Below are 17,021 nucleotides of genomic sequence, written 5' to 3'. Positions count from 1 at the left end.
TCTGTAATGCTGTTGTTGTGTTGAATATTATTATTATAATTTTTGATATTAACTTATGGGATGCAGCCTGTTCTTTGTCTGTAGCTCTAGGATTATACCATACGCCTAGATATTTGAAGCGCTAAAGCATAGTCCTTAGTTCTGATTCTAGAAAATCTCACCCCAGTGCTGGATTCTCAGTTACACTGGTCTGTACTGCTGTATAATCCCCTCCAAGCTGCGGTAACTTCTATATATTTGTGATAGATATAGATAGGACACAAATCTACTATGTGTGCAATGTATATAAGATATAATAGCAGTTAGGCTCCACACAGTAACTCAGAGAAAACTGACAATTAGAGATAGAGCCTGCATATAGAAAACTGTCAGCTTATTCTGAAAAGTCACCTGAACAGTTAGGTGTGTTTTAAAGTTTAGAAAACCCATTTTCAAGTGCCCTATTTGGGAATAGAGGGAAGTCCCTTATTCAAGACCTTCATCAATTAGCTGAGTTGGAGAGAGGCTACTGAGAGCTCTATCGCTGTGGAGGACCCATCATGTCCATGATTTCAATGGGCACTGTGTAACACTTTTTTTCTTGTGATGGGACTCCATATGAAAAAATAACTTGCTGCCAGGTTCCCCCACAGATTACAGATGATCTCTAAGGGCTTAAAGAGTAACTTCACTTTCATCAAATTTATATTATGTCATAGAGACATTTAAAAAGTTTGGATCTGTGTTGGTCCGGGTGCTTGGACCCCCAACGTTGACGAAACGAAGGTGCAGAAGCGCTCAGCTGGGCACCCTTCAATGTCGGCTGTGACCAGAGCTCCCAGTCAGGCTGCAGACGGCTCTCATAGAACGTCTATGTGAGCCGTTTTTAGGCTGATGAGGAGCGCTGATCACGGCTGAATGTGCAGGGCGCTCAACTGAGCCCTTCTGCAACTTCATTTCGGCAACAGTGGGGGTCTCAGCACCCGGTCCAACACCAATCCAAACTTTTGACATGTCTGTATGACATATCAAAAATTTGAGGAATGTCCAGTTACTCTTTATTTTGGGGGTACTTCTAACAAAAAGGAATTGTCCTTATCAGACAATCCCTTTAAAAGGGATCCACGCAAATCCAAAATGTGAGCACATTAAGTACTTTATAGTATAAACTATGTTAAAAATGTTGCCTTTAATAGCAACTACAGAATGCAGGAGGGAGAAGTAATACAGGTTACAGGAACATCTGCATCTTTGCAAGTGCCTGCAAGAATATGCCTGCTGATATTGAGTACTATGGAATCAGAATCGATTTTGCCACTGCAAGGTGGCATAAGAATATTCATTGGGAGTTTCCAGCCCTTTTAGAATACATAATGACACTATATGCTGAAAGCGGACTGGGTTGTCATTTAATTTCACATATACGCTGAGCAACAGTAAATCTGATTGGTGTACGCCCTCAAAAATTTAATTGAATTGTATACCCCAAAGAGAATATATTGCAATATAATAATTCTAACTTTTAAAGCAGTGACAGTTGATCTTTAACTATAATACAGCCTAAGTCGGTAAAAAGTGCATATTTTTGAGGAAAAGTAACTTAGAACAGGGACATTCAAAAAATTAAAGTCTAGTCCAAACTCTACTGAAGTTTACAGTAATGATACTGAACTTCCAAATTGTGTACTGCATCACAGATATCATTTCCTAATAGATGTCACTGTCACACAGACTCCTGATCCTGGCTGCTTTTCCTCTTGCCTGCACTTCAATGAATTTCAAACAGAGTGTAAATTAGACTGTGGGAGTCGTGAGGATAGCGAGTGACAGGGGAAGCATGTCTGATATTAATCTGTATTAGGAATTCATGATTGCACAAATAGAATCTGTAAAGGGTCTACTATTTTCAATTCCTTAAAATGGTAATCATATGTTTTTATTTTTTTAACTCTTCGACTGATGGGCCCAATTCAGTAGAATGGAAGCAATGTCACAACTTTTAGGCATAGCTACTGCTATGGGGTCCAGCTCCACTCATAGTTGAGGTTCAGATAGTAATCACTGTACACAATGGAAGGAGAGCATGGAGGGGGAAATGGAAGAAATGCGGAAAAGACACAGGAAAGGGAGAGTGTGGAGGCCAATCCATAAGCTTTTCCTGTCCTGTCCTTAACGCACGTGCTGCGGAAGGTAGTCATGAGGAAGAAATGTCTCATCCTTAGTTTTGTTATGGAATGCAAAGGTTACTTGTTACACCCCTGGATATATTCTTTAACCACTGGTTTATTGTTATTATGAAAATGAGGATCATCACCTTTTTATGGAAAAACAAGTAGGTCGAAATTGTCGATGGGAGCCAATGAACATGCCACTGTTTAGAAGAGAGAATTTGCGTTCTGTGATGAGATTGTTTATACTAAATCGGACTTGCATGTTCAAGAACTAAAGTCCCAAAAATTTTTTTTGTTTTTTTAATTTTAGACATTACAAGGTTATAAAATTAGGGTAAATTGAGCATTTCCTCTGTAAATGAAAAACATCAGTAAATATAGGTTCTTAAGATGGATTTTTCTGTCAAGTTGTTAAAAATGCTATTCAGTCATTACTTCCTGGGAAAGATAAAATTGAGAACCAATGTGGTCATCATTAGGCCCTGTTCACACAGAGTTTTTTGCAGGCAGTAAAATCTGCCTCAAAATTTCTTCAGGAATTTTGAGGCAGATTTTGACCTGCCTGCATGCTCTTTGCCGCATTTTTCGCTGCTTTTTTTGGCCACGACCATAGAGTGCTGTTGGCAAAAAACGCAGTGAAAACCGCTTTCTCTGCCTCCCATTGATGTTAAATTGAAGTCAGAGATGCAAACAGCCGAAGATAGGGCATGTTGCTTCTTGTTCCTGCGAGCGGTTTTTACCGCTCGCGGGGAAAAAAACACCTCCCCTCCCATTGAAATCAATGTGGCCCGACTTCAGGCATTTTTTGGCGCTGTTTCTGACACGGTTTTCATGTCAAAAACAGCGCCAAAATACTCGGTGTGAACAGGGCCTTACAGCTACCCCATGCGCTTATCACCAAGCATTTAAAAAACAACCCTGCCTAGTTATGGAGTGTTACATTCCCCTCTCCCATATTACTCCATGGCAAGACAGAAAAATCACAACTTTAGTTTCTACTAGAAAATCTGCTTGACAATTCAACAGGAGAAACTTATATTTACTTTTTGTTTCTGTTAATTTTTGGGTGAAAAATGGTTAAATTGTGTAAAATCCTCCATTGGAATAACATGTATATGTGTTTGGCCTTTTCATGTATAGTAAGTGTTCTCCGTTTCAGTATCTTTGTGCTTTCACCAGCCTGTCTTATTTGTTGCACAACTGCAGTATGAAGTATCCTTTAAATGTATGTCTCACTTATGCTGTTTTTGGCACCATTGTGATTCTACACAGTGTTCTTGTCAGATGTTTTTGAATGTAAAACTGAAAAGATGAAATTGTATATTCAATCTTGTTGCTTTGATCTTGGTAACAATAAGACCAATATCAATGTTCTCTTTTGGCTTTTACTACTATATGAAGGTTTTTTTTTCTTTTGTTGTCACTAGCAACCTTCTTGAAGGCTTGCAAAAAAATCTGTGTAAATAGTAAAATCTAAATACATATATATTTTGAATTCTGGGAGAAGTCAGAATTATTTAACAAAGAATTTGTATGTTGTACATATGTTGTGCGTTTGTATTCCAAAGCTTGAAACGTAACATGACTTTGTATTTGCCATTGGGGTCAAGTTTAGATGAGTGATTAGGTGAATTAGTTTCTAGTAGTTTGTGTTAGTGTTTTTCTTGATTGGGAATGCATTACGTGGATAGTAGTGCTATGGACATACTATCCATCATAAATGTTGGGTATGTTATCTATAAAACTAATATAAAACACTTGTAGAACACAAACACAGTCAATATTTTGTGCCTCTCGCTCCTTATAACATATGAATATTATAGCAAACTTGACTGAGTGGTTGTAGCAACAGAAAGAAAGGGTTGTTCAACTTGAGATGAAATGCATAATAATTCCTTACTAATTCTCCAAATGATCATTTGCCCCTGTTTAACAATGCCTGTTAAGAAAACAGTTATTATTTAAAAGCTCCATATAATAAGCCTGCATCCTTACCCTCAATATAATATTAAATGCTAATCCCCATCTAATAAATATCAAGAGAGCCCCAGCTGTGGACACAGATCCAGCGGCCTCGGCTATGCATGACGTACCAAGAGTCTCAACACAAGACATTGGGTGCCTGGACCTTCGGCAAGATTTAAAGAGGAGCTTCCCGATCAGGGCTGCCAGGAGGGGCCACCAGGCTCATAACCCCCCATCCCAGTATGAGGGAAGGGTCCTCCTTTCTTGCATATTGTGCAGGATGGTGGGTGAGCTGGAAGGCATCAAAGCTGATCCAGGTAAGCTCAACAGACTTCAATATAATGCATTGTACTTAGGGGCATATCTGTAGATTTAGCAAAGATAGATTAGTGCATCAGCTGAAAACTTCCCATTCGATTTTTGAAGACTATGTTACTTGAAACAACTGTTTTCTTGCCTGAAAAAAGCCAGGTTACCCGTAGTGGTTTCCTACAATGAAAACCACATTAATCATAATAAATTTATATTTATATATATATATGTATAGATTAGTGAAGGGTGCTTCATTGCCCTGTTAAGGTAACATTACCTTATTTAATTATACAATCAGTAGAATAGGTACTTACCAGTCATTGAGCTGCATTTATGTTTTTCTCTCAGCTCCAACACTGAGTATCAATCATGACGCCAACCACCCAATCCAAAACTGCGGCTCCAGGCAACCCTCTTCTTTAGCTTCTGCTGAAGGTCCTGCACCCTGAGATCCATAGCCGAGGCCCATACTCCCTATTTTTTTTTACTTTCTGGATTCTGTAGGCAACAGCAGGGGCTAAAGGCAGAGCAGTCCAAGCAACTGCATGGGAAAAAAAGTCTGTAGTAAATCTAGAGCACATCATAACAAGGATTATAGAAGACACATTTTGTGGCCTTCCGTGATTCTAGGTTTGCCAAAATAGGTGCTTGAAAGTGAGTTCAAACAACCAAATGATTCAGTTTAAAAAATGATAATAATATGTATTTCTTTGACAGCAAGTGGACTTTCAGTTCAAGTATGCTTAAATGAAATTCATGGGATGTGTAACCCATGATATAGAAATCCCTTTTACTTCATTAAAATACATTCTTCAATCTTTAAAAAAAATAAAAAATATATATATATACCGTATATATCTTCAGGTTCCCATCCTTTGTTTTTGTTTTTAAAAAAAAAGAAAACACACTACAGACGTGTTTCCCCATGCAGAATCATTATATTTTTTGCGCTTTTACAAACACAAAATGCATATTAATTATTTTTGTTTCTTCAAAACCATGAAATCTCTCATGAGCAGTAGACTGAAAACGTTATCCACTTGCATTGGGTAGAAAGGGCATGTTAGCACGGTATTAGTGTGAGTGCAGTACCCTAGACATTTTTATTTCATTGAAACTTTTTCCCTGTGTTATATTGTTTACAAACTTTTTTGCTTTATTCCCACAGCATCATCACTGCCAAATCAAAGGTCCCCCATGAGATCAGCATTGTCACCACCTCAAAGAAGTGGTACATTAGTAACTTATAGCACTACATCTGTAGAAGGAGATACAGAAGACCAAGAGCTAGAAAGCAGAAGATGTCAAGGAATGATTATTAATCCTTACCTTGAGCACTGGTCACCAACAAAGGAGGAGGTGCGGGTGTCTCTTACTGTTGGGAGACAGATTAAACAGTCCTTCAGGCGTGTTTCTCCAGGGCCACTAGCCTCTTCCACTGAAGACCCTCTCTGCTATCTTTCTGCCCACACAGGTTGGGGGGATGAGAGTGACTCAGATATTCCACCATCTGACAGGGTTCCAGAGTCAGCAGAATCTACACAGTCTGAGAGAGATGGAGGCAGTCAGCAAACAGAGATTGGCTCTTTGCCTGGAGGAATGGTTTGGCCCTTGATGCAGGACCACAGAAAAGATAATAATGGAGTAGAAGACCATCAACTTGCTTCTTCTCAGCGCAGTGAGCATAGTTGTAATGATTCCCTTCTGTCTTCTGAGTATCCTGAGGGTGACCAGGCCTCTAGTGCCACAATGCCAAGAAGACTTGGACGCCCTCGCGCTAAAGATGACAGAAGAGCTCGTTGGAGAGCTAGCCTCCACCGCCTTTTGCAACTAGAGAAATTGAGAGACCAATTATATCGTCAAGAATTGGCTTTAAAAGAAGAAGAAATGACCCGGCAGCGGGAGGAGAGAGCAAGAGATAGGGAGCTTCATCGTCAGCTACTTGGTGTTCTTGGTGACATCCGAGATGAACTTAGAAAAAGAAGACAAGAGAGAGCAATTGCACATGAAGGTCAGGGTCCAGAAGGCAGGGGAACACCATGTAGTGGCTCCGCGACTACTAGTCGAAGGGCTCGTGGAGGACTAACACGTCCAAGAGGGACACGTATTTCTTCAGTCTCAGCCACTCTCCCCTGTTCTTTTGCTCAGTTTTTTCTTCAGGATCCAAGAACTGGGTCTTCTATGCCAAGCACTATGGCCAGGGGAAGCAGCGAGAACCCCACCTGGGCAGGAAGCCGACTTATCGGCCCATTGCGCAGGAGAGGACAACCTCGTGGCCGTCCTCGTGTTCACCCCAAACCAGTGATGGGGGATACCCATGGATAAATTAAGAACTTACCTTTTTTCATGTTTTACAACAATAAAGAAGGTGTTGAAAATCATGTGTCTTTTTATTACTGTTAATTTTATGTTCACATACTGCATTTGATTTTATACGTAACCAAGGTTCCAAGTAAACTCGTGAGGCCTACCATTTATTAATAAGTTGAACTATCCTTTTGATACACCTACGCATATCACAGATTTAAATTTGTCATTGAACTGTTTTCTTGTGCACAGTTATAAATCAGTAGATTAGTCCCCAGCTCTATGGGAAACACAGATAGCAAATTTAGTGCCAAATGACAAACTCTGCTCTAGGCACTGACAAACCTAGCACTGGCACAACTGTTTTTTATCAGAACTTAGTCTAAATATCTAAGTCATGTAATCATATCATCCCAATAGCAAATTAAAAATGATTGTATATCCTGGCCAGAGGTACGACTTGGGAGCTGAGTAATAATGTTGACCTAGAATCTCCTACTATACAATGCATACATGTAAGTCTTCAATATCAATTCCCTTCTAATGCCCAAAATGTCACTTCTTGTTATAATAAGTTAGTTTATTTAAGACCTATTATGTGAAAACTTTGATGGTGTAGTTTAAAAGCTGAACAAAAAGTGCAAAGGTGTAAAATAGGTGCCCAAATTAAAATGATCCTCAACATTTCCCACTGGTGTGAAATTATAATGCACAGCAGTGTATAATTTTTTTTATACATTTTTAATAAAGTATCTAAAATATTACCAAATTATGAAGATTAAATGGTCATATTAGGTTTCCGCCATCAACCTTCTATGGAACATTAAGTCACAAACAATGTGGCTAAAGCATCTAGGTGTTGCATGTGGTACTTATAGCAAGTGTGAACCTTGACAAACCTACACTTATACATTAGGCACTTGAATTTACTGTAATTCAATATTCTATGCATTATTAACCATAATATGTACCTAATATGAAAAGGGCAAGTGGATGGAAATTAAATTCCAGCTCTCCCCGGTGCCATTTTTATGTTTTACATCTCACATTATTCAATCCAGCATTATACAATCCAGAATTATTTCAAAGGAGAGAAGAGAGGTCTGTCATGATATCAGCCAGATATGTTGTGTCTAGCCTGCATGTTTTGGGTCTTTTCCTTCCTTCTGCATAATTTCTTTAAATGTACACTCCCTCTATAACAGTGCTGAGTGAGTGGACTTTTCCTGTTGTGGAGCTGGAGGGCTGTGGCTCTGACCAATCAATTACCTCCACAATGTTTCTACCCCCTCCCCTCTCACAGCAGAAGTCCAAGACTGTAGCATGATCCTTCCTTCTCCGTTTCTTCTACTTTGTTTCTTCAGTTACTGTGTCACTAAAGACAAGTCTTTTACTGACTGAAGAAGTTTATGAGCATTTACTAAGAGCCTACATGCAGGGAACTTCAGGCATCTGGAAGATGTCACTTTCCCCCTAATAAGATATATTACAAAGTTTCATGAATTTACATGTACTATTGATTTATGGAAAAAAAATCCTCAGGTTAAGCTTTAATCAGTACATTTAAGAATCCAATAGCCAAAAAGTTCAGACTATCAGTTTATGATCTAAAGAGGTATTCCCAATTCACACATTTATATATGTCTGATAGGTATTGGTTCCACCTTTGGGATTCGCACCTACTGTATGTGGAGAATGAGGATCCCCCGACCACTGCTGATGTGGCTGTTAATGCAATCATTATCCAAAATATATTAGACTGAAATTTGTACTGGGTATGTCAAACGATACCCGCCCTCCAGTGATTTATCCAGTTTCCAAATAACATGTGATCGTTATATATATCTCTGAGAGAAAAGATGACACAAGAGACCATGCTTGTATGCTCAAAATCCTTCCCTGCATCTTTATTGATCCAAACAAGTATGTAAGTATGGTGACAGAAAAGGTGTAGGCTTTGATTTCAGTCAATCATCTACAATAGGATAATGACTCTGATTCAGCCAATGATCATATTTCAATGCATTATAATGATTCTTCACCCTCCAAGGTCCCTACAACTTAATGTGTCTCTACTTCTTATCTCACTAGAGAATGGAGACTGCAGATAAGATGGCACAACATTAAATGATTTCAACAAAGCCCTTCTTCAAGGCTGACTCCTCCCTTATGGTAAACAATGTCATTGCCCATTCTACCAAGGATAATTGATCTGCTCCTTACAAGAATAATAAAAACATTCAATTCAAGAACACATAACATAGAATTGCTTCAAGACAGCTTCTGACTTAGATTAATATATTACATTTTACCTATTAATCTCAAGATGGCTCCTTCAGGCCAAAAGATGGATTCCAACGATCCACAATGGACGCCTACCATACAAGATGGAGTCCATGCAAAATGTCAACTTTTAAACATAATCTAATCACTTTCAAAGTGGCCGATCACCACCGCATCCAGGCGGAGAATTAATGGAAAGATTGCCACACTCTCCATTCTGTTCTTCGGGAGTTACGAAAACAGTCACGTTTTGTAATCCCCTTTTTCCTGATTGGTAAGGGTCCAGAGGAGGGACCCGCACCTGTCACACATTTATGGCATATTGTGTGGATATAAAATAAATGTGTGGAAAACACGGTCAACAGCTGTGTTTATGTTTTTCTATGAGCTGTCTTAGCTCGTACATGTCACTTCTGGCAAATTAATTGGAATTTTGTGACATTTTAAGATTTTATTTTTGGGTTGAAGTATTAAGTGACACTAACATTTTACTTAGTATGTCTGGTAATTCTCATTAGGTTAATACTTTTCTACCTCAATAAACTTCACCCCATATATTTCATTCTCTCTTCCCTTTATCTTTGACATGCAAGGGTAGAATTACAGTTGGAGAAATCAGAAAAAGGCCAGGACCACACAAACGCAGTTCTGATGCCATTTTTGGCTCCGTTTCTGAGAAAAATAAGAGGGAACACAAAAGAAAGGAGAGCCATCAATTGTTTTTTTTATACCTTTCCTCCCTTTTGAATTCACTTCTGGCTTAGCCCAAAAATTTAGCCAAAAGCTGCATCAAAACTGCGTGTGTTATCGTGGCCTGTAGGCAAATTTACGAATGATCAGGCAAACGAGCATTGGTACAAGCGCTCGCTCCCAATCAATGCCCTGTGTAAACAGGGCAGCAATCACCCGACAAAAGAGCAAACTCTCGTTCATCGCTGAAAAACAGGGGATGTGCTGCCGACATTATGTAAATTGGATGGGTACCGAATGATCATAATAATGATTGTTTGTCCCCTTAAGGTTTATATTGGTCCTGTAATTATCAGCGATCGACGCTCATTATGGTCACATATCTGCCGTGTAAACCCAGCTTTAGACTTGGAGAGAAGAATCAAGTTATACAATTTGCATATAATATGCTTGCCGCATCAAGAAATTGAAAGTTTCAGTTATTTTACCACAATTTACTGTTTGAAGAGCCTCTAAACAATGAATTGCTAATTAAAGCCATAAGCTTAGAAAAAGATGGTCTGAATCAATAAGTATTGTGAAAGGGAAATGAGCAGGGGAAATCTCAATACATTGACCTTTCCGAATGGTTAAAAAGCTGTTAGATTAGCATACAGCTGCAGATCTATCCTCCAATCGTCATCCCCAGTGAGTACAAGGCCATTCATATACCGGCTGAGGCCCTTGCAAGCAAATGTTAATTACAATTATCTGTGGCATCAACAGTGTCCTTCACCAATCTGTAGCTCTGCAAAATCTTTTACATATTGTTAACGGCCATAAAAGTTGCATTACCAGTTTGTTTTTTTAGGTCTTTTTTTCAGCAGCAACTACGGGCGACTTGTTTTTTGTGTATTGTAAATATATTTTTCTATTGTTAAATAGAGGTGCTGAACATTATTTATCTACTGACTTTTAAGGGTCAGTTCACACGGTGGATTTTGCTTGCCGGGTCCTACTGCAAAATCCGCCGCGGAATTATTCCTGCCATCAGCAGGAAGATTCCTCCTCCCATTGACTTCAACCTGAGGTTCAGGCAGAGTCTGCCCAAAGATCGAGCAGGACGCTTCTCTTCCGCAAGTTAAAAAATATCAGCTAGCGGGAAAAAAGATCGTCTGACTCCCATTGAAATGAATAGGAGTTGGGTTCCGCCTCAAAAATTCCACCGTGTGAACAGGGCCTAATACTTCAGAAAATGGTGTAACCCTCCATTTGTTACTGCAGTTTGCATTTCCTAGTGCACAAGGTCTCAGAACAGAAATCCCATTTTACAGAGATTGAATGGAAAGTACCGTCTTCTAGCCATTAAACAGTTAAACGTACTACTCCAGTTGAAATTCATAGAACTAGGTTTTCTAAGTAAAGCGAGAACGTCTCTGTAGAATGATAAATAATTGACCTTTCTCATTTTAATACACCTTCTAACTCTTAAACAAATTGCTAGCCATCTCCGAGGACACTAGAAGAATTTGATTAATCAGTGGATGTACTTTCTGAGCTGGATAATTCATCCTTTTGTTTGTGTCCACAATTATGAAGAGTACTATAGAATTGTAGGAAGTATTGGAATAACTGCAATTCTCATACTCCCATATGCTTTGGGCTGTACTCTCCTGGGCAAGCTTATTTCATTACGTAGTAATAATCTTACAGCTGAACATCTCCTACATATGTCTATCTAATGCCAATGGAGGCCAACAAAAAAATAGAGCGAATCAGGCTTCACCAAATAGAAGATCATCTATATGCGGGATGCAACGCTGCTCAATGGAGTGACTCAATCTCCTTATCTATTATTTATAGCACTGGAAGAAACAGCTGCAGTATCCATAAGGAGAATTAAAAGCACTGCTGAAGAAAGGCTCCGTGAGTCATGCGGAAGATGGTTTGGTGAATAAAGAGCTTTATTTTTAATTCTCCTTGAAAATGGAAAGTAGCAATGTCCAGGATATAAAACATATTGCTGTCCACAGTTTAACTTAGAACAAAGAGGTGAGTTAAGAAAACGAAGGACCCTTTGGATGTAATGCAGTTTTTGATCAGCTGCCCAAGACTCAATATTGCATATATGACCCCTGTAACAATGCAAACTTATCAAGTTGCAGAGCTAGCGAAGGGATCCCAAACAAAGATTTTTTTTACAGTTGTCTGAATGCAGCCTTAATGTTAATAGAGGATATTAATGCTTAATTTTTACTTAATTTGGGGCTTGTGGAGCTGTATCTTACATTTGATAGGCTATTTTCACAATGGCATTAGGTTCTATTCTACCAGGTTACCGTTAAATTTTGTAAAAAATGGAAACCTGACGCACTCTTTATGAGTCAATGTAATCTATCAGGATCTATTCATTTAATGCACATATACCGTAATTCATGAGTAAAAACAGTAAAACAAAGATAATGAAATTACATTACACATTAACTAGATTTTACATTTGCTGGCTATATTACCAATATCAATAAATGCCGGAACTTTCTATTGTTTTTTAAAATTTAATAATTCATGAATTTTATAAATTTCATAATAAACCTTTATACTGGGCAGAGCTCCATGTTTTTTGTGTTTTTTTTGCACAGAGCTCCAATACCCTAAATGATAAAATTCTGGCAGAGGGGAGCTTTACCAAAGACTGATATATATGGTTAATATCAAACTCCATAATAATCTGTATGCGGCTGTTTGAAGTATGGGATTTTGCGTTTTGTATCTGGAGAACAAAGCTCAGACCCACAGAACACATATTATGAAACGATTTAGCTCCTTGTGAAAGGAACAACCGAGCGCCGATCAATGAGCTGTCTTGTTGATCGGCACTCGTTTACATGGCCCAGGTCGAGCCGTGTAAAAGTACCTTGAGTGACCTATTTCTGCACTCTTCACCAACAGATCAATAAAAGTGCATACCCCCTGGCTGTTTATACTGTACCCGTGCACTAATGGCCTGCTGCTTACAAAAAAAGCAACAGGAAATCGACATCAAGTAATGGGAGTAATACATTTATATACCTAATGTATATTGTGCACTTTATTACACCATATACATTCCATTACAAGTTAACGCCACCCAAAATGCATAATTCACCTGACTACTGTATATTGTAGTTCCTTTTGCTGATTTAATCTTTGATGAATTTAAAATTTGAATAAAGTGAGACCTACTATATATACTATATACAACAGTAGTGGATATTTCATCAATTGTGGCAACAGATCATTACTGTTGCTAAAATGACTAAATATTAATATGATCTTTGTTTAGGAGAATGATAAAAATTGGTGCAAAAGAAAGGTGGAGTAGTTGCTCATGGCAACCAATCAGGTTGGTGCTTTAATTTTTCAGGGTCCTCTGAGAAATAAATGGTGTAATCTGATTGGTTGCTAGTTTTTGCACATATTTGCTTTTTCTATTTGTGCACTTGCCTCTCTAGGTCCCACTACCTAATATTCACTATATACAATTGGCTAGGCCATTAATAGGGTATCTAGGGTACAGGTTGGAGGTTGGAGTCGTCCCTTGAGTTGGGGCGTTACTCAGACTAGGAAGGGTGACCTGATAGTGTATACCAGGGTCAGTTGTTTTTCTTGTTCTCTCAACTCAATGAACCAAAGGAAAAAAAAACTCTCCCCTCACCCTTATTAGTTTTTGCATCATTATTTGGTGGGATAATCATTTTCCCTTTTTTATCCCAATTTATTAATTAAAGGTTACGTTTTACCATGTAATTTTTTTGATCAGCTGATTTTTTCTGCGATTTCTTTTTTGACTACATTCAAGTAGCTTTTTACATTTGAAAATGTTACATAAAGGTTGCCCGTGGCTGTAGTAACCATAAGGGAAAATACACTTCATAAGTTGGCTTAAATGGAAAGACTACTGCTTCATACAGCTCTCAACTGTACTAAGAGTACACTCAACTACAGTCAATTCTGTTCTGCTCTATAATTATCATATTTTGCAAAAGTTATATCCCAAACAGTTGCATTTCTACCTTTTTAATTCAACAAATCAAGGGCTTAAAATTAATCTGTCAGCAGTTTTGACCCCTCAGAACTGCTGACAGCTATATATCGGAACGGGGAGAGAGAGCATTGTAATGACTCCTGGTGTGACGGAAATCCAGGTTTAAGGCTACATGCACACGTTGCGTATTTTGCTGCGGAAAATATGCACCAAAACCGCAGCAATACGCAGGAAATTTGTAGGTAAAAATCTATGGGGTTTTTACATTGTGATGCGTTTTTCAGAGCGTTTTCATGCTGCGGGTTTTGGTGTGATTTTCACAGCACTAGGCAGATACAATTCACAAGCCAAAACATCCGTGTGCGGTCCATGTTTCACGGATCCTTCTTTAGCGGCCGTACGACGGACAATGGTCGAGTTGCATGAGGCCTAATGTAAAGATTTGCACCTCTTCCATGTTTTGGACCCACTCCTGGTTTTGGCTTCCAAATACTGAAGCAAAATACTGACCAGAATACTGACATGTGCATGAGGCCTAATCCTTGTTCACCATATCAAGGACAGACAATAACCATTCGGATATGTTCAGATGTGTAGGTTTTCTATTGCATTTTTTTATTTTTTTATTGTGAAAACTAGGCAAAAAGGTTTTACATAATAATGAATGGGATTTCCTTGACAGCAAAATTTGTTTTGGGAGCATTCCTGGAGCAGTTGAATATTAGGCTGGATTCACACGAGCATGTTCGGTCCGTAAAGGACGGAACGTATTTCGGCCACAAATCCCGGACCGAACACACTGCAGGGAGCCGGGCTCCTACCATCATAGTTATATACGGCGCTAGGAGTCCCTGCCTCGCTGCGGGACAACCGTCCCGTACTGTAATTATGTTTTCAGTACGGGACAGTAGTTCCACGGAGAGGCAAGGGCTCCTAGCGTCGTACATAACTATGATGCTAGGAGCCCGGCTCCCTGCAGTGTGTTCGGTCCGGGACTTGCAGCCGAAATACATTCCGTCCTTTACGGACCGAACATGCTCGTGTGAATCCAGCCTTAGGATTATTCAGGATTTTTTTGTGCCATATTTATGATATATACCCACCTTTTATTATTATATTAAAAAGACTTATCCTCACAGTTTATATTATTATAAGTCAGTGCACGTTAGCGCTTAAAGGGGTATGTAGAAATACCTGTTTTGTGTACTGTGTACATAGCTCCTATGCAGACCTATGTGCACCAGATTGATGCAGGTAAATGCTCGATGGTTACAGACTACAAACAAACCTTGTCTGTAGTCTGATTCTGTATCTATGTGTTATTTGCCTCCCTCTGCCCCTTGCCTTTTGCAATCTATTCCTGAGCATTGTAGATGCAGATGTGGTCAGAGAATATTAGTATTACACAGCAATTTATATATCCCTTCGAAGAAGTCTGAGCTGTATTTTCTCCCAGAAATCACTGCTTGCACGGCTATCTTAGTGTGAGCGAGGGAGAAGGAAGAGACAGTCAAACAGGCTAGAGCGTTGAGAGAATTCAGGGAGGAGAGAGAGCATGCTTCACCGGAAACATTCAGTCAGCTCTGATCATGAGTTACACATTTGTATTTTTATCAAACTATACAAGATCACTTGCCAGTTCACAACCTCTTTCAATTGGGTCCCTATTCTAACAATAAATGTAAGACTGTATGGAAAACAGAGGCGTAGCTTGAAGCTCCTGGACTCCATGCAAAATCGGTAACAAGGCCCCACCAACCATGTGCGAATGCTACCCCTGCAGCCCCTGATGGAAAATAACATTGAAGTGCTTTTATACTGTAACATCGGATGTGCAGCTGCCTTGGTCACTGTGGTGGTGATGAACTCTCTCATTCTTTCAACCTCATTAATGCCTTTATCTGGCTCTTCTGAGGGCACTAGTATGCTGGTGCCCTCATACCAAGGTACAGTATGTTTTGTAATTGTATCTTCTTTTTATACCTTTTATTGAATATATGATTGTTTAATATGATACTGCTGTAACATTTACTTCTATGTAAGTATAAAACCTGTGTTAAAGGGGTCGTCCCACGAATAGGTGATAAATATAGGATTTCTGCAGGTCTGACATCTGGGACTCCCAGCGATCATGAGAAGGAGGGCCCTGTTTCCCCCAGGACAGTACTTGGCTATCCCTGTCATTCCCATAGAGAATGAATGGGGCGGTAGTGCGCACGCGTGACTGCCACTCAATTTACACAGGTGACACAGGACCCTAGTTATTATGATCACTGGGGGATCCCAGTGGTCGGACCTGCAGTGATCATACATTTATCTCCTATTTTAGGTGATAAATGTTTTTCATGGGAAAAACCTTTTTACGACAACTTATTTGTTACTTCAGGAGCCACACAGTATTCAGCTTACTTTGCCAAGGCTAAGTACTTACTATTTGTCAAAAGAGCATTTTGCCTTGTCCTGAAAAACATGACATTTATGAGCTTTTAATCTGTAGGTTCTACTGTAGCCCTAAACAGACTAGTTTATCTAGTGAGATTATTTCTATATTGTTTGCAAGAAAGTAAGTTTAAAGAGGCTCTGTCACCAGATTTTGCAACCCCTATCTGCTATTGCAGCAGATCGGCTCTGCAATGTAGATTACAGTAACGTTTTTATTTTTAAAAAACGAGCATTTTTGGCCAAGTTATGACAATTTTTGTATTTATGCAAATGAGGCTTGCAAAAGTACAACTGGGCGTGTTGAAAAGTAAAAGTACAACTGGGCGTGTATTATGTGCGTACATCGGGGCGTGTTTACTACTTTTACTAGCTGGGCTTTCTGACGAGAAGTATCATCCACTTCTCTTCAGAACGCCCAGCTTCTGCCAGATCACGCTGTGACGTCACTTCCCCAGGTCCTGCATCGTGTCAGACGAGCGAGGACACATCGGCACCAGAGGCTACAGATGATTCTGCAGCAGCATCGGCGTTTGCATGTAAATCGATGTAGCTACTTACCTGCAAACGCTGATGCTGCTGCAGAATCAACTGTAGCCTCTGGTGCCGATGTGGCCGACACGATGCAGGACCTGGGGAAGTGACGTCACAGATCTGCACTGCCAGAAGCTGGGCGTTCTGAAGAGAAGTGGATGATACTTCTCATCAGAACGCCCAGCTAGTAAAAGTAGTAAAAACGCCCCGATGTACGCACATAATACACGCCCACTTGGACTTTTACTTTTCAACACGCCCAGTTGTACTTTTGCAAGCCTCATTTGCATAAGTACAAAAATGGCCATAACTTGGCCAAAAATGCTCGTTTTTTAAAA

The 17,021-nt window shown here is 39.4% G+C and overlaps 1 protein-coding gene across 7 annotated transcripts in view; it reads left to right on the top strand.

The window, feature by feature from the left end:
• DLGAP3 (DLG associated protein 3) overlaps positions 1–17,021 on the top strand; it is a 487,940-nt gene that overhangs the window by 376,325 nt on the left and 94,594 nt on the right. The window contains exon 8 of one of the 7 annotated variants that reach the window (XM_075853346.1): positions 5,596–6,752. The exons of the other annotated variants lie outside the window; for them this stretch is intronic. Within the exon in view, the coding sequence (XP_075709461.1) occupies positions 5,596–6,752 (1,157 nt within the window). Of the gene's footprint in view, positions 1–5,595; positions 6,753–17,021 lie in introns of those variants that run through there. 7 annotated transcript variants of the gene reach the window in all.

Source organism: Rhinoderma darwinii, chromosome 2, assembly GCF_050947455.1.
Source record: "Rhinoderma darwinii isolate aRhiDar2 chromosome 2, aRhiDar2.hap1, whole genome shotgun sequence".
NCBI lineage: Eukaryota > Metazoa > Chordata > Amphibia > Anura > Rhinodermatidae > Rhinoderma > Rhinoderma darwinii.
This window is presented reverse-complemented; position numbering and strand designations above follow the sequence as displayed.